This window comes from Osmerus mordax, chromosome 26 (genome assembly GCF_038355195.1).
Source record: "Osmerus mordax isolate fOsmMor3 chromosome 26, fOsmMor3.pri, whole genome shotgun sequence".
In the NCBI taxonomy this organism is placed as follows: domain Eukaryota; kingdom Metazoa; phylum Chordata; class Actinopteri; order Osmeriformes; family Osmeridae; genus Osmerus; species Osmerus mordax.
The window spans coordinates 1760224-1778433 of NC_090075.1; the positions used below are offsets into that span (position 1 = coordinate 1760224).

General features: G+C 53.1%; 1 protein-coding gene across 1 annotated transcript in view; it reads left to right on the forward strand.

Annotated features, from left to right (window-relative positions):
* cep350 (centrosomal protein 350) overlaps window positions 1-17883 on the forward strand; it is a 35804-nt gene extending 17921 nt beyond the window's left edge. The window contains exons 21-39 of the mRNA XM_067229429.1: window positions 55-162; window positions 491-684; window positions 995-1203; window positions 1857-2047; window positions 2437-2524; window positions 2633-2782; window positions 2880-3040; window positions 5022-5144; window positions 6941-7155; window positions 7357-7544; window positions 8298-8427; window positions 9156-9316; window positions 9509-9642; window positions 9871-9938; window positions 10135-12014; window positions 12668-13165; window positions 13714-13860; window positions 14626-14748; window positions 15166-17883. Coding sequence (XP_067085530.1) covers window positions 55-162; window positions 491-684; window positions 995-1203; window positions 1857-2047; window positions 2437-2524; window positions 2633-2782; window positions 2880-3040; window positions 5022-5144; window positions 6941-7155; window positions 7357-7544; window positions 8298-8427; window positions 9156-9316; window positions 9509-9642; window positions 9871-9938; window positions 10135-12014; window positions 12668-13165; window positions 13714-13860; window positions 14626-14748; window positions 15166-15333 — 4936 coding nt within the window. The 3' untranslated portion in view covers window positions 15334-17883. The remainder of the gene's footprint in view (window positions 1-54; window positions 163-490; window positions 685-994; window positions 1204-1856; window positions 2048-2436; window positions 2525-2632; window positions 2783-2879; window positions 3041-5021; window positions 5145-6940; window positions 7156-7356; window positions 7545-8297; window positions 8428-9155; window positions 9317-9508; window positions 9643-9870; window positions 9939-10134; window positions 12015-12667; window positions 13166-13713; window positions 13861-14625; window positions 14749-15165) is intronic.
* Window positions 17884-18210: the final 327 nt, after the last annotated feature.

Consider the following 18210-nt stretch of genomic DNA (forward strand, 5'->3'; position numbering starts at 1 on the left):
CAGAGAAATACTGCTACCAGTGAGAGTATCCTGAGATCTGTGTGTGTGTCCCAGCTCCAGGAATGAGGGTTCAGCCGGCAGGAGCAGGCCCGAGGAAGCCCTCTCCTCCCTGGACAGCCTGAGCCGCACTGACTCCCTCCCTTCCAGGAGACCCAACATCAGGTAAGCAATCCTTCCCCAGGCCTAGTCCAGCTCTGGGCCTCGTCCACATTTGACCATGTTCTATTGGGGCACTAGTGTCTAACCACAAATAACCACGGCCTCCTCTAATCGTCCTCCTCTCTCCCTCTCTCTCCCTCTGTCTCTCTCTCTCTCCCCCTCTCTCTCCCTCTATCCCTCTCTCTCTCTCCCTCTCTCCCTCTGTCTCTCTCTCTCTCTCTCCCCCTCTCTCTCCCTCTATCCCTCTCTCTCCCTCTCTCCCTCTGTCTCTCTCTCCCCCTCTCTCTCTCCCCCTCTCTCTCTCCCCCTCCGTCTCTCTCCGTCTCTCCAGCGGTGGAGGCAGCAGCCAGCAGAGCCCGTCCCAGACCTCGTCCTCCCCCAGGGAGCGCTGCAGGGAGGGGGCGAGGGAGGGGGAGCGAGGGAGGGGGACGGACGGAGCCGGCAGCTCGGTGGAGGAGGAGGCTCACACGGCTGCCGACGACTCCCTCCCCAGCGACAGCATCGCCTCCCTGCTGGAGGAGAAAGGTACCGGCTGGCCCCTGGGGCCTGGGGGGGCGGGGCCTGGGGGGAGGGCTGGGGGGGCGGGGCCTGGGGTGGGGGCTGGGGGGGATGTCAGATGTACCTGTGAGGACCGGCTTTACATGTACTGGCTTGTTTCAAGTGTTTTGAAGTCGGTTTGGAGACTCTTTCTCCCGTTACACGCTCTCTCTCTCGCTCTCTCTCTCACCCTCTCTCTGTCTCTCTCTCTCACCATCTCTCTCTCTCACCATCTCTGTCTCTCACCCTCTCTCTCTCTCTCTCTCTCTCTCTCTCTCTCTCTTCTCCTCTTTCCCAGCAGACAGTGCCTCCGTGGTGACAGAATACTCCCTGAAATTTGACGAGTCGATGACCGAGGACGAGATCGAGGAGCGCTCGTTTCGCTCCCTGCTCCCGTCCGAGGCGCACCGCAGAGGCACGCTGGACAGGAAGCCCCGCCCTCAGGAGGAGTCGGAGGAAGAGGCGGCCAATCGGGACAAGGCGTCAGGGACGCAGAACGGCTCCAGGGTGAGAGAACACGGCGCTCAGGACTGAAGTGATGGTGGAAGTCATGAAGGACACGACTAACCTGGTCTCTCTGTCCATCTCCCTTCCTCTGCTCTCCTGGACCCTCACTGTTGCTCCTCCTTTCTCTCTCTCTCCCCTCCCTCTCCTCCCTCCCTCTCTCCTCCCTCCCTCTTCCCCCTCCCTCTCTCCCCTCTCCCTCTTCTCCCTCCCTCTCTCTCCCCCCTCCCTCCCTCCCCCCTCCCTCCCTCTCCCCCCTCCCTCTTCCCCCTCCCTCTCCCCCCTCCCTCTTCCCCCTCCCTCTCCCCCCTCCCTCTTCCCCCTCCCTCTCTCCCCTCCCTCTCCCCCCTCCCTCTTCCCCCTCCCTCTCCCCCCTCCCTCCCTCTCCCCCCTCCCTCCCCCCTCCCTCCCTCTCTCCCCTCCCTCTCTCCCTCTCTCTCTCCCTCTCTCCCTCCCTCTCTTCTCCCTCTCTTCTCCCCCTCTCTCCCTCCCTCTCTCCCCCCTCTCTCCCTCCCTCTCTTCTCCCTCTCTCTCTCTCCCTCCCCCCTCTCTCTCTCCCCCCTCCCTCCCCCTCCCTCCCCCCTCCCTCTCCCCCCTCCCTCTCTCCCCCCTCCCTCTCTCCCCCCTCCCTCTCTCCCCCCCTCTCTCCCCGGCAGCAGGAAGGAGCCAGCATGCCCTTCTCCTCCGGCCAGCACAGCTTCTCCAGGTTCACCATGGAGATGGTGCGTCAGTACATGAAGGAGGAGGAGGTGAGGGGTCGTCACCAGAGCTCCCTGCTGCGCCTGCGTCACAGGGCCATGAAGGACAAGACCCGCACAGAGCTGGCCTGGCTGGAGCACCAGAAGAGGTATGCCAGCCCCCCTCCACCCCTCACCCCTCTAGAGCCTAGGCTAAGGATGGATGGATGGAGCTATGGATGGATGGATGGTTGGGGATGGATGGATAGGTGGAGTTATGGATGGATGGTTGGGGATGGATGGATAAGTGGAGTGATGGATGGATGGTTGGGGATGGATGGATAAGTGGAGTGATGGATGGATGGAGCTATAGATAGATGGATGGATGATTGGGGATGGATGGATAGAAATAAATGAATCAACAGTAATCAACATCAGTATTAACATATAAACAATACTAAACAGCGGTTTCCAAACACTCAGAGTAGTCCATGAGATGTCAATTACTGGAGGAGGGTGATTTGTCTCTCTTAGTCCCTCTGTCCCTCCGTCCCTGCAGGCGTCTGAGAGACAAGGGGGAGGATGACAAGATGCCCCCCATCAGGAAGAGGCAGAGAGGCCTGATCCTCAAACTGCAGCTGGAGCAGGTGAACCTCTCAAACAACCTCTCACAGGCCACGCCTCCTCACAGCACGGTCTGATAGGACCCCTCTGACCCTGTGTGTGTGTGTGTGTGTGTGTGTGTGTGGGACCAGGCGGAGATCAGGCGTCTCCAGGAAGCCAACAAGGCGGCCAGGAAGGAGCGTCAGCTGCTGTTGAAGCAGCAGGAGGACATCGAGAGGATCCGCCACTCCACCCTGCGGCTCCGGGAACGCCTCAAGTGTGCCGGAGACGCCAGCCCTCCGGTCAGCAGCTCTCACACCTGACCGCACGCCTGCACAGTCAACACACACGTCATACTCACTCTCTGTGTGTGTGTGTGTTACCGCTCCCGTCCTCCAGGAGACCCCCGTGTCGGAGACCCCAGCGGATGCGTCGTCTCCCCACAGCACGGTGCACACGGACGGGCACGGACGCTCCCCCTCTCCCCTCTCGGTCTCCGGCAGCGAGACCAGCAGCATCATGCAGAAGCTGAAGAAGATGCGCTCTCACACGGACGAGAAGTAAGTGCTCCTGACCTCTGACCTCTTGGTACGACCCCCCCACACACACACACACAGACACACACCTCCTTCCTGCTTCCTCTTGTCTCTGTCCCTTCTCCTCAGTCGGCTACTGTGGGGGATTAACAGCTTGCTGCAGGTGCTGTCTGGTGTCCTGGTGTGTGTGTGTGTGTCTCCGGGGAAACGCTAGGTGCAAAAGCTCAATATTCTGCGGTGTGACTTGACTGTGAATATAAGCATGCTCCATCTTCCTCTGTGGTCAAGAAGAGAGAGAATGAATGTTGGTCCAAGACCACTGCCAGGGGTCCAAGACCACTGCCAGGGGTCCAAGACCACTGCCAGGGTCCAAGACCACTGCCGGGGGTCCAAGACCACTGCCAGGGGTCCAAGACCACTGCCAGGGTCCAAGACCACTGCCGGGGGTCCAAGACCACTGCCAGGGGTCCAAGACCACTGCCGGGGTCCAAGACCACTGCCGGGGTCCAAGACCACTGCCAGGGGTCCAAGACCACTGCCAGGGTCCAAGACCACTGCCGGGGTCCAAGACCACTGCCAGGGGTCCAAGACCACTGCCAGGGGTCCAAGACCACTGCCGGGGTCCAAGACCACTGCCAGGGGTCCAAGACCACTGCCGGGGTCCAAGACCACTGCCGGGGGTCCAAGACCACTGCCGGGGGTCCAAGACCACTGCCGGGGGTCCAAGACCACTGCCGGGGGTCCAAGACCACTGCCGGGGGTCCAAGACCACTGCCGGGGGTCCAAGACCACTGCCGGGGGTCCAAGACCACTGCCGGGGTCCAAGACCACTGCCGGGGTCCAAGACCACTGCCAGGGGTCCAAGACCACCGGGCTGAAGGCTTTTCATGGGGCTTGGGATCTGCAACTAAACCTTACCTCCAAATGAACTCTAGTTCAAGTTCCTGGGTGAGCTTACTTGAGGTGTGCTTGATTTACCTTCCCTTGCACGATGAGACTGATGGAACTGTGCCATTAGTGAACACGATGACACACAAGAAGCGCACCTTGAGTACTGTTCAGTATCAGTCCCCCAACCCGCCCTTCCTTAACAGGATCAGGGCTCATTTCGGGTCTCCCTCTAACAGCTCGATGGCGACGTGGAGCTTGGTCTGGCTGGACTCTGTTGTTTTCTGCTGTGCATTGCTGGAGCCTAATCTAGCCGTGTGTGTGTGTGTGTGTGTGCATGCCTGCGAGCGCTCTACCCTCTAAAACAAGCCCAGTCTCCTGCCCATACTCACCCCTCACTGCCTGTGGAACTCCTTCCACCTCTGCTGTTATTTATTTGTTGTTGATCGTCCTAGAGAGGTCAGTGTAGATATTTAGCTTCCTATATAATCTGATTTTAGTCACCAGCAGTTCAAACACATTGACAATGTTACCATCCACATTTTATAACCTTCAAGGCCCCCCAAATCTTTTTTCAGTTCGTAGAAATTCCTTCATGCAGTGATTTTTTTTTTTTATACAAAGGATCATAGGGGGTTAGGGTTCGAGGGGAGAATGAACCCCGAGAGAGATTAAGATCAGTCAGGGATAACACGCTGTGCACTGGCACGGACACACACACACACACACACACACTCTCTCTTGGACAGGCGCCTCCATTGTAGTCCAGCTATACACACACACACATACACATTGTCTCAAAGCCATAGTCCAACCTAGGGGAAAAGGAAAGCCAAGTTGGAGTCTACTGCATTAGGTGTTCTAGTTAGCCATGAAACCCTACGGTACAGTAATGCAACCACATGCTGACTCACTGCTCTCTCTCTCTCTCTGTGTGTCTGCTTGTCCTTCACTCCATCGGTCCATTTACGTTTTCGTTCTTTCATTCTTCATTGTGTTTCTCATCTGTTTTTTCTCCCATATGTGTTTGTGTGTTCTGTGTGTGTGTGTGTGTGTGTGTGTGTGTGTTGGCCTGTCTGGTTCTCTCTCTCTCTCTGTGTGTGTGTGTGCGTGGTAGACACTGCTCCCCTGTCCACTCCTTCCTGTCTGTGTTGTCGGCTGAGCACTGGGCCTCTCTCAGTCTCTGCCTCCCCAACCTCCACCCCAAACTCCAGCTCTTTATCTCCAACCAGCTGGTCAGGTACAGTGCTCTCTCTCTCATCTCTCCCTGCTCGTCTGCCTCCCCCCTGCCTCCCCCCCACCCCCACCCCCATGGAGCATGCTTGTGTTCAGTCACCGCCACTGGGAACTTGGATGGGGGGGGGTTGGTGTGTGTTAAGGGCCCAGTTATAGCTGACTGTCTGGATAAGATTGAGTGCCCATTCTTGACCTTTTGAAATTATCTGATCGTCAAACAGCCTGCATGAAGGTCCTTCCTCTGGTTCTGATCATGAGTGCCAGAAAACCAATCGAAAGACTCCAATGAAGAGAGGCCTCACTGTGACCTTCAGAGGTTACGGTCAGTTTAACAAGGGGCGCTCTGATTGGAGGAGAATCTCAGGTTGAATGCTGGGAGCTTTTCTGTCTCTAGGGGTTTCCACTTTGACTGTTTACACCACTCTTTGTCTCTCTCTCCCTCTTTCTTTCTCTCTCTCTCCCTCTCTTTCTTTCTCTCTCTCCCTCTCTTTCTCTCTCTCCCTCTCTTTCTTTCTCTCTCTCTCCCTTTCTCTCTCTCTTTCTCACACTCCATCTCTCTCCCATTGAAACTCCATTCAGAGTGAATGAATCTCAATCGCAGACATATTTATTTTAATTCCCCTTCCCTCGCTCGCTAAAGACCCCGTCATTGAGACGGAGCGTTTGGAAATAGAACCTCCCTTCCCGGCCGTCCGACCGAGGAGGGATGAGGTCTGGACGAGGCCCAGTCAGAGATCAAGTGCCTCATCTCTTTAATGATCCCAGTACATCTTCACTAGCGCTCCTTATTAGCTAACTGTTGCCTGGTATTGGGGCTAATGTATATGTATGGTCCACAAGCCCTGATAGTGAAGAACACTTAAGAGGTTCCATGGTCGGGCCTGGGTCATCAGTATGAATTAGGCCCTTCCAGACAAAACAGACCTTGGAATTGGATGAGCAGCTAAATACCTTCACGTTACGGTAGCTGAGCGGTTGCTCGTAACTCAGACGGCTATGGCCTGCCTACCCTGGCTGTGTATAAACAACCAGTCCTTTACCGCAGATACTGCTGTGTTCATTCATTTGGTTTGTTTGTTTAGCTGTTGAATGGAGGTTTATTTGTTGATGGTTGTGAGTTTCATCATACAGAGGTGACCCCCGTAGAGACACGACTGCACCGGGGGATGCTGTGTGTGTTTGATGTGTGCGTGACCTCTGACCCTGCTGGGGTCTGACCCGGTGCATGATGGGTAACAGGATGTTGATTTTAAACCGGGGGCCTGTTCCATGAAGCGACTTTACCGAATCAGGAACTTCTTTATGGAACAGGCCCCTGGTATCTCCGTGGTGTTGCCTGGATACCCTGGTTGTCGGGGGAGGGAATTTGCACTATGAAAGTAAAACCATGTCTGTTGATATCAGCATGGTTTAGAAGAGGTGTGTGTGTGCACATGAGTGAGTGTGTGTGTGCATGTCTGTGAGTGTGTGTGTGTGTGTGTGTGTGGGTTAGTGGGTTGAGGTCTAGCATGTGCTTCCAACCATTCAACTGTCCTCATGCTGACTGTGCCCTCTTCTGGTATGTGTCTTACCTCTGCTTGTCCCTCCCTCTCCTCCCTCCCTCCTCTCCTCCCCCTCTCCCCCCCCTCCCCTCCCCTCCTCCCCTCTCCTCCTCCTCTCTCCTCCCTCCCCTCCTCCCTCATCCTCCTCCCTCCTCTCCTCCCCTCATCTCCTCCCTCTCTCCTCCTCCTCTCCTCCCCTCCTCTCCCCCCCTCATCCTCCTCCCTCCTCTCCCCCCCCCCCCCCCCCCTCCTCCTCCAGGTTCCTGACTAAGCGGGAGCAGCAGCTGATGCAGCGGAGGCGTCACGCTGAGGACCTGCTGGAGTGGAAGCAGCGTCTGGACCAGGAGGAGGCTGAGGTCCGCAGGATGGAGAGGGAGGCGCTGGCGGCCTGGGACCGCCACACGCCCCGGGGCCCGGAGGGCGAGGGGGAGGGCTCCACACCCGGAGCTGAGGGCAGGGCTGCCAGGGAGAGAGGTGAGGAGATGTTCCCTTTCCCTCAACATGACGGCATGACCCCAGGCCTGAGTTATGAGCCATGTGTTTTCCTGAATCTGATGTTTTGCGTGCTCTCTGTCTGTCTGTCTCTCTCTGTCTTTGTCTCTCTCTGTCTCTCTCTGTCTTTGTCTCTCTTTCTCTGTCTTTGTCTCTCTATCTATGTCTCCCTCTCTCTCTCAGGTGTTGTGAGTGTGGGGGAGTCCTCTCCGGTGCCTACAGAGTCCAGCGTGCACACCGAGTTCTCCGGCTCCCATCCTCCCTCCAGCCCCTCCTGCTCCACCGCCCCTCCTGGCTCCGGCTCCACCCACGACAGCCCAGCCAGCTACTCCCAGGAGTTTGACTCCACCTCCCATTCGCCCCACCAGAGGGTAAGCACCTTACCCCTAGCGCAGACCTCAGTACGGGCTCAAACCTAGGTGTTCATCGGTCTCCCACACGGTGAAAACAGTCCAGTTCTGGAAGTATCAGCTGTCAGGCGACACCATGGGTCCCGTTTACTCTAACATCACGTTGTGGATGTCACCATCCCAGGTCTGATCTGAGCCGTGACACTGCCCTCGTGCCCTGATCTTAGGGCACGTTAAAGGAGTTAGAACAGGGAGTGATCAGTGATCCTGGCCCTGCTTGTAGACCCCACCTCTAACACTGGCTCAGTGACTGTGTTCTGCCCCGGGCCGGAACAGTGCTGTGAATAAAGAGCCTTTGTGTGGGCTCCCCCAGCTGAGACCCTGACCAGGCACTCACCCCCTTCCTGCCGTACATCCCAGGCCTCTTTTGTCGTGTTCGTCTAGATGCTGCTGGTCGGGAAAAGCGCCTTCTGTCTGAAAGGGGAAAAACACTGCAGAGACTTGCAGGAGCGGACTGGGGTTCTGTTGTGTGTGAATGAGGGGGAAACTAGGAAGACCTTGTGAAAGTGATTAGGGGGTCAGCGTGTTCACCCTCCTGTACGAATCACAGAAGCATCCTTGACCTGAGTGAAATGTGACATGTCGGGCGCTCCACAACACAGAGGGCCGCCCTTCTGTTTTAGCACTGATAGATCATCATTATGAATCTGATATAGACACACACACACTCACACACACTCACCCCGCCTCCTCTTCCTGTGTCGCTCTCTGTAGTCTCCTCCATCTGAAGTCAGCCCCGGCTCCTCCGCGCTGCCTGAGGCCAGCGGGGTGAGGACGCAGCCCCCCTCCCCCCGGACCCCCGGCCAGGCCCTGGCCCCGGACACCCCCTCCGCCGCCCAGACCGGTGAGTCAGCCCTGCAGACACTATTGGCTTTCTGATCATCCCTTTGATTAGAACAGAGATCTTGTGGCGATGAGGGAGGGAGGGTATAATGTGAAGCATGATGTGAGCGCTTCCCTGACGCCCTACCTGCCTAGCGCTGTTACTGGAGGACACAGCCCAGCCTCTCCCCGGGCATGGGGCAGGAGGCAGCTAGCATGGGGCAGGAGGCAGCTAGCATGGGGCAGGAGGCAGCTAGCATGGGGCAGGAGGCAGCTAGCATGGGGCAGGAGGCAGCTAGCATGGGGCAGGAGGCAGCTAGCATGGGGCAGGAGGTAGCTAGCATGGGGCAGGAGGCAGCTAGCCCCGGGCCTGGTTCACCACTCTCTTCTGCTGTGGCACTAGACAGGCTAACGTTGTTGTGCTGCAGTTAGATGTAGCCAGGAGTGTAGTATAGACTCTTCTTCTCTCAATATTGTGATCGGTTGTTAATGTTTGTATTGTCAGGTGGCCAAGTAGCATGGACTTTGTGGGTCTACTGACGGTAAAATCATGAGCGATTGAACAAAGTTCTTTGGACGTGTTGTTGACAGAATGCATACTTTCCCTCCCCCTCCCCCTCCCTCATGTGAGGGAGAAAAACATATTTTCAAGTGGCACCACTAAGTTGGATTAGGTTTTGCTAATCAGCCCTGACCTGGGAGTTAGCGTTCTGACGGTGCTTACCGCCTGCTTCCTGCCTGGTTCCTCAGAGCCCATGTCGGATCAGAGCGACATCGAGAGCCGTATCCGGGCGCTGAAGGAGGAGCTTCGGAAACGCAAGTCGATGGTGTACCAGCTGAAGAAGGAGCAGAAGAAGAGACACAAGGAGCGCCTGAAGGCCCAGGAGGCCAGCCTGCTCAAACAGCTGGAGGTGAGGCGGCGGGGGAGGAGGGGGGGTGCGTAGATCGTGTGTTTACGTGCGTGTCCGTCTTCATGATTCCGTATGAGATGTGTCTGGGGTCTTTGTGTCGTTTGTTGTTGTTGGAGACGTGTACCGAGGAACCGCGCTCCTGAAGATGAAACTAGAGAAGCAACTGGTTCTGTTTGTGTTTTTCCCATCCAGTCCTACAACAACTTCATACAGAAGACCGAGGCTGAGCTGAGCAAGGAGCCAGACTCTCTCCACGCCACAAAGCCCCAGATTAATGTCCCCACTGTCTCAGAGAAACCCAGGGTCAAACCTCCACCTCCAGACAGGTACAGCCTAGCAGAGCCCGGCTGCCGGTTTGATCCAGACTGGATCCCTGGTCACCTGATCCAGACTGGATCCCTGGTCACCTGATCCAGACTGGATCAAACCGGCAACAGAAACAACCAGGACCAGAAGCTACTTGTTTGCGAACAGAGTTGAAAGTATATATTGATGCAGTGATGCAGGTTTTGTGTCAGGGTTGATGTTTTTTTTTTTTTTTTTCTCCCTCATAGATCTGAAACCAGTCAAAGTTGGAAGGCTGGCTCTGAGAAGATAGGCCGTGATTCTCCTACGGAGCACGGTGAGTGTTTGTCATGTCATTCTCTTGTCACCTCTCTGTGAAAGATTAGGCCTCTCCTGACTTCAATTTCCCCTCATTTAGTTTTTTTTGTAAAGGTTTGTAGACTCTGGTTGATGTGTAATCTGTGTGTGCCAACCGTCTTGATTTATAATGACATCAACACAAGGCGTCAACAACCCTGTCTTGTTCTTTTCAGATGACCTCACCCCACTTGGACGCAGCAGATCCACCTCTTTACCTGAGGAGCTGTCAGACGAGGACCCTCCTACCGTCACCCCCACCCCCGTCTACGGCAGCCCAGAGCACAGCAACGCCCCGAGAGACCTGCTTTCCCCTCAGGCCCACTCCAGGCCTCCGTCCAGAGACACCCAGCACCTGAGCGGGCCGTCCCAGAAACCGAGCACCGAGCTTGGGGACACCAGCGTGGTGTCCAGCCAAAGGTCTGAGGTCCTGGAGGAACTGGAAGTGGAGGGCTCTCAGCGTTCCACATCTGAAGGTCTCTTTAAAATGAACCTGGAAGAGAGATCCGCCTCCTCCAGGAGAGACCAGCGGGGGGTTTCCCTGACGAGCCGCCTCGATACAGATGACAGGCCGAAGCCGGGGGATTCCCCCGACGTTGATGACGTCATCAAATCTGGGACGTCCCTCGCTAACAAAACCCCTTCCGTCGCCACGGAGCCCAACGGTCCCGACCCTCTCGACGCCGAATCTTCTCTTAGTGACCGCTCTTTCTCCCCAGACCCTGACCAGCTCTCCTCTAAGAGAGAGCTTCCAGCCAAGGGCACGGAGGCCTCTCCACCTTGGGCAGACGGTTACCATGAAGACTTTGAGTCCTCCGTGGAGTCATCTCCCAGGGAGGAGGCCCAGCACGGCTCCAAGCCCACCTCGTCCTCCTCGCATGCCCACCCAGGACCCGGGAGGCCCGTGGAGGGTTCCCCGACCGGGTCCCCTCGCTACAGCAGCTCGGAGGACAGGGAGGGAGACATATCGGAGGAGTTCAGCCAACACTCTGACACTTCCAACGACAGCCGCCGGTCTGGGAGGATGCTGGACCTCCAGAAACAAACCGGAGGTTCGCAGGAGGACACCAAGGATGACGTTTTTAGCCCCAAACACTCCCTCTCCCAGACCTCTCCTCTCCCGGGCATAGATGAGATGCCCAGCTTTAGCGTTGGAGACCGGGTGTTGGTCAGCAGTGTTCAACCTGGGACCCTCAGGTTTAAAGGTCAGACACAGTTTGCTAATGGGTTTTGGGCGGGCGTAGAGCTGGACAAGTCTGAAGGCAGCAACAACGGAACCTACGATGACGTGGTGTACTTCCTGTGCGAGGACCGCCACGGCATCTTCGCCCCTCCCGACAAGATCTCCCACCTCCCGGACAAGTTCGAGGTTTACGCGGACACCACGGAAGACGAGGACTCGTTCTTGGACGACCTGTCGGACGAGGAAGCGAAGACGAGCGCCGCTGACAGGAAGTCCAGACGCGGAGGTGTGAAGGACCGGACGCCTCAGAGGGCTTCCGGGGGCGGAGACACGGCGCCTGCTGATGATGTCAGCGACGGCCCGGTGGATCACCAGAACAACCTCACCGCTCCCAAAGACAAGCCTCAGGCCACGTCGGCAAATGTCAAGAAGCAGGGCGAGCGAGCGATCCCCAACGGCCGGAGCAGAGACATCATCCTGGAGTTACAAGACACCCCAACCACCCTGTACATCTCCGACATGGACAAGATCGACTGGGGCAGGAGGAGCCTGAAGGAGACCACCAGCCTCATCGAGGCGGAAGGCCGGGAGGGGCAGCTGAAGACCCCCGCCTCCGAGGCTGAAGTCAGAGGCGGCGACGCCCTTGGCACCTTCGCAGATAAGCTCATCAACACCTTCGTCAAAGATGCGGTGAAGCAGTTCACCCAGATCAGGAGGGCCAAGGAGGAGAAGATCACAACTGCCAACCAGGTGACGGACGTGTCGACGGGAGGTGAAGGCTCGATGGTTTGGGGGATCCAGAGGGATGGTCTCCCCTTCTTCTTGGACTCTGAGCAGGAGGAAGTTTCCTCCCCGGAACTCTGCAACAGACCGGTGAGTCTTGATAAAGACGTTTTAATTGTGGAAGAAACCGGGGGGAGGGGGGGGAAACAACAACAACAACAAATCAGTTATAATAACATATCATCCTACTGACTCACAGGAGTTGAGTCAAAGAGAGGTTTTTGTCCTGTGCTACCTCATGTAGCTTAATCACATCAGAGGTAAATGGTTGAACAGCAGAACTGATGAGCTCACTGTGGAAGCCGGCAGCTGTGATTTAATTATCCAGTCGTATTGACAGTCAGTCTCGCATTTGAGCCTCCCAAAAAATCCCCCCTTCTTTGTTTGTACATGTCCAAAGTTCAACCAACAACTCTCCTCTGGCCGTATATGTTGAAATACACTCCTAGTGGTAGTCATAGTAGTCTTGTGTGCTTTACGTCACAACAGTGATTGAGAGATGATCTTTACTACTTTTGTAAGTCTGTCTAATGCTACGGTTTGTAATTTTGTGTAATGAGGGAGTTTTCTATTGAATCTAGTTTTCTCATTTAAATACAGATCAATTCTAGCAGCAACAACCACAACAAAAAAATCATTTTCTCACTGAGACTCTCAGTCTCAGTGAGAAGATCATCCAGGTGATTTGTTTGTGGAACTGTGAATGTGAACCTGTGTGTGTGCTGCCCTGTGTGCCCGTGTAGGAGAGCCCTGTGCTGGGGGCGAGCGGCCAGGAGGAGCTCGCCAGGCGCCTGACGGAGCTGGAACTGAGCCGCGAGCTCCTGGACGAGCTGGGGGACGAGCAGGACTGGTTCGACGAGGACTTTGGGCTCAGCACTCGCCGGGAGCAGCAGAGGCAGAAGCAGAGAGAGGAGGAGGAGGCGCAGGGCGGGGGAGGAGGAGGCCGCTCTGTCCTGGGAGGTCAGGGAGAGACGGTCCCGGTGAAGACCCCCCCCAGACCAGAGCTGCCGTTGCCCCCGAAGCTGCCAGAGCAGCCTGCCATGGTGGTGCCCCACACCGCCCTGCAGGTGGAGAAGCTGGTCCACGCTGCCACCCAGGAGATCTGGCAGGGCTGTGGGCTCGGCGGCGGGGGCACGGTGACACTGACTGGCCTGCCCGTCCCCAAGCCCTCGGAGACGTTCCTGGGACACGATGCGAAAGGCCAGGACCAGGAGGCAGTGGCCATCCGCAGTTACAGACAGGTAACCAACCTCAGGGCACGTGTTAAACATCTAGGGGTAATCTGGGGAGTCAGGTGGCTGAGCGGTGAGGGAGTCGGACTAGTAATCTGAAGGTTGCCAGTTCGATTCCCGGTCATGCCAACTGACGTTGTGTCCTTGGGCAAGGCACTTCACCCTACTTGCCTCGGGGGAATGTCCCTGTACTTACTGTAAGTCGCTCTGGATAAGAGCGTCTGCTAAATGACTAAATGTAAAATGTAAACGAAAGAGAAATCCCTGTGAGGGGGACGCATGTGAACATCGTGCAGCCTCGAGGCCCCTGCTAGGCCTGTTTAGCTCGGATTAGGCTTTTCATTCAAATCAAATCAAACTTTATTCATATAGCGCATTTCATATCAGAAGGCTTCACAGAGGGGAAAACCTTTATGTTTGACACTCCTTTTCCAGAGGGAAGCAAAACAAACAGTTCACCTACTGAGACATGACCATCAGTGTAGCCTTTGTAACCTGAATGTGGAAACGTTCAGAAGTGTCCCTCCACTGAAGCCAGCTTCCCCTCTCCTCTGCAGGCTGTGTACGACCTGACCTGGGAGATCATCCAGGAGATCTATGCCGAAGACCCCAACGCACACCAGCCCCTGTGGAGGAAACCCTGTCGGGTCAGCTCCTCCTCCTTCCACAGAGTCAAGTCTCCAGGCGACGTCACCAACGTCCAGGTGTGTTACAGTACATTTACATTTAGTCATTTAGCAGACGCTCTTATCCAGAGTGACTTAGTTAGTACAGGGACATTCCCCCCGAGGCAAGTAGGGTGAAGTGCCTTGCCCAAGGACACAAAGTCATCTTTCAAGGCCGGGAATCGAACCGGCAACCTTCTGATTAATAGCCCGACTCCTTAACCGCTCAGCTATCTAACCACCAGCTAGGGTGCGCTAGCATTAGTCATACAGTAGACTAGGCTGAAGCCATGGGTCATGTTGCTATGCTCGGTAGGGATGCTCATTTTGGAGAAAACATTTGACCTATTACCGACTCTCATCAACGACCATTTACCGGCAAGAAAAAAACAAAACAATGGACGAGTGTCTGTGACCCGTAAAAAAAAAAAAAAGAAGACTTTCCCATAATGGGTTGATTGGCATAAATTACAGCATAAACAACACAACATAACACATTGAATCAGACAGTGCTGGCTGTACCTACCTACATGATAGTGACGGTTGTTGTGTTGATGTAACTTGTAGGGGTGGGAATCTTTTGCTACCTTTCGAATCAATTCTTGGGGTCACGATTCGATAAAAAATCGATTCACGATAAAAACAAATTTTTAAATATATATATAAATAAAAAAAGAAAACATACAAAATTATTGACATCAATTTGTGAATCGATCTGAATCGCTAGCAGACTGAATCACGATTCAAATGTGAATACATTTTTTCCCCCACCCCTAGTAACTTGTGTTTTAAATCCTGTGCTAGGACTTCATCGCCACCGAGGTTCTGAAGCTGTACGGTCTGAAGAAGGACAAGAACCAGAAGACAGACTGGCAGAAGATGTTGAAGTTCGGGAGAAAGAAGCGAGATCGAGTAGACCACGTTCTGGTAAGAGATGGCAAGAATACACTTAAGACACGCAGCGCATTCACCAGGAATCCTTTTTGACACCGACATTTTTGATCTTCTCCCTTCGAATCATAATTTTTTCAACCTTCCAAGAATAATTATTTTGAAAATAAGTTTACAAAAAAAGTTAACACAAAACGTTTAACTTTTTTTCTGTCATATTATGTGAAAGTTTTGAAAAAAAAATCCGAAAATAATCAACCTTTCTAAACTTTTTCTGATTATTTCAAAAATATTTTTCTTTTTGCCTTCTGCCATGCTTCATGGTAGCTTTGTAGACTAGCTTACGTCCGTTGTGCGTGATAGCCAGGAAGTAAAAAAAAAAAAAAGGTGCGCAATGACAATAAATAATATTGATGATGCCACCAAATGAAAGACTTGATGTTTGTCCCCCAGGTCCAGGAGCTCCACGAGGAGGAGGCCCAGTGGGTGAGCTACGACGAGGACGAGCTCTTCGTCAAGATGCAGCTGGCGGACGGTATCTTCGACGCCCTGATCAAGGACACAGCCGAGGTGTTTTCCCAGATCCAGGACAAGAGATCCCGACAGCCCTGGCTCTCCTGAAGTGCAGGTCGAGCCACGCTCACGACCCTCACGACCCTGCCTCAGAACGGTCTTCCTTCCTTCAGCCACAGTGCCAACACTCCTGATACCTTCAGACCCGCTAGCAAACCTCTCACCTGCTAAACGCTAACGTTAGCTGCTAGCTAACAACAAATAGCTCAGTGTGGATAGCTAGCTACCTTACCTGTCTTACTCCAGACTCCTCAGATCCAGCCTCTGTTCACCGGTACCTCTGATTGGCTAACACTCAGCTCAGGGTGGTCCAGGAGAACCCCTCTGAGCAGACTGGGCTGTGTGCGACCGTGCGGTGCCATGCGTAGCGTCAAGTCCGTCAGTGCTGCTAAGTTGACAGGTCCAGGGTGACCTTGTCTTGTCTGATGGGCACAGGTCACATGGGCACAGGTCACATGGGCACAGGTCACATGGGCACAGGTCACATGGAAGACTTCTCGAGAGCTGTGTGTGTGGGGAGATGTCAACCTAAAAAAAAAAAACTTTAAAAGACAAAATGAATTGTATAGGCGTCTTTGTGGATATCAGATTTGGTTGTATAAAAGAGTAATTATATTGCCTCCTGCTTTCTAATATTTAATATTGTATTAGGAATATGTGATTAGGACAAAATGATTAGTTCAATATAAGTAATCTTGCTGTTAATGTTTAGACAAAGATTATTTTACCGTTTTGTACCGCAAAACTTCTTAAATGGTAAAGCACAAAGTTACATGCGAATGTGGGCAGGGCAGTAAACGGTATTGTAAACGGATTTTAAAGGAATGTTATTTGAAACTTGTACAAGAGCTCCTTTTTGTATTTAATATTTAAACATCGAAATATTAGTAAGTGATCTTCAACCTTGTTCACCTCTTCCACCAGTTTACCTGTAGGTAATAACTGTCAAGAAGCCTAACCAATGCCAATGTGTTCTTCCTGGTTATTTCAGAAATATGTAAAACTGTTATGCTGGATTCAAGCCTTACCAAGTCTCCCAACTTATTGATTTAAAGTGCCTCCTTAGTTGTTGTAGCATTATCAATGGCCTCGTTTCTAGAGGAACAAAACAACACAACACAGGCCTTAGTTCATGTCTTAACCCCCGTTCTTGACCTCTTATGAATGACCTTCACAAAGACGATCCACAGTTTTGTCATGAAAGTTTATAAAGATAAGACCTCTTCTTTTCCTTACTGTGAGAATATTCAGTTCTTTGCCTTATCCAGTTGTACAGTCAAGGGTACATTCTCAGTTAGGAGAAACGTGTTTTAGATGCCTCCCACCTCCCTTTCCTCAGGCAGGGTGATTGTTCGGCAAGCTAACGGTTACAGAGACGACTCCTCTAAAGGTCTTGACGCTTCACTGACTCACACGCCAATGTTGACCCGCTAATGCTGTGCGTCACCGCTGCCGGTAAGCACGTCTGTGCGACCGGTCACATCAGGTTCAGATGAGAAAACCCACTGTCCTAGCAGCCACTGTTCCCTCCACGCGTCTCCTAGGCGACTGCTAACTACACCGCGAGTGGTCGGAAGTGAGTCAGACTGATAAGATGCCGTCAACCGCAGCTCACCAAGGGCTCGTTCTCTCTGACTCCACAACCTCGATCCCAGGAACAAACTGTGACTGCCCACCTAGCATGTCCTCACGTTATGTCTGTCAGACGAAGTGACCTTAATGGTGGACATTTGATCTGTTTACTTGTCTTGTTACAAACAAGCCTTCTTTTTTTTTCTCTCTCTCCGCCAATGTCATTTTATCTGGGAGGAAGATTCTAATTCAAGTGTAAACTGTCAACTGTCAAACCTTTTGCTGTAATTGTCTGTGATATCCATCTGTCCATGCTAGTCCTGTTCATAGATGTGTGTGACAACAAACCAGTGATGTGACTAGTAACTAAGAAATGCTCTGTCCAAAGTGCAAACTGAACACTGTAGGATATTTTGAGTTGATTGAAACTCAGTGGTGTTGGTGTTCCGGATCTAACCGTTTGGTCCTGTATGCATCAGACACATCACAGCCTTGAACCTGTAGTTTAGAGTCATCCCATCAAAACTAGGCTGTGTAGTTCAGGGTTGGGTAGACACAATACCTTAGACACAATGCCTCAAGCTGGTTTTTGTACACATTTCTCCTTTAGTGTAAACTGGTCCTAGCTGTGTACAGAGAGGCCACCTCCATGACCTCTGCACCTCTCCAGGGTCTGACCTAAGGATCACCAGGGTTCTCACTTTGCGGGGACATCAACTTTGTCGAAAGCAAATGACATTAGGCACAAACGGTTCGATAATCAAATTGATAGCGTAACATTAGCTTACAGAGATCTTTTGTCAGTGTATGAATATTTATAACGATGTACTGTGAGTAGGCTCTACGTTGTTTTCTGCATGTAAATATCAGCAAGACTTGTCTGTTTCTCCCGTTGAACTGTGTGTCGACAGGACCCTGACGATTTCTGGCAAGTGAAATACAGTTCCTGTCACAAATATGTACATAGTATATATTTGTTAACCAAATTGAACTTTGAGATTGTAAATAAAGCTTTCATTATTTCAGAAACGCAATCCAAGATTGTCGTTTAATTGGAAACATCAACTAAAAACGTACCATCGTTACAGAGTATCTGAAACTTATTTGCTCTTATTCCCAGTACACACACACACACATCATAGGTAGTCTTATATGGAGGGGTCAAGGGGAATTTAGTGTCCTGCAGAGAGGATTGTTTAGGAGCTCCAGGATGATTGAGGTTGTGTTAGCTGACTGGGAGGTAAGGAACTGGATCTCGAGTCACTAAGTCAATATTGAACAAAAGGGTGATTCTTGATGGAGGAGAGAGAAAGTCAGACAGACTTATCTGGATACGAAATGTGAAATTGGAGG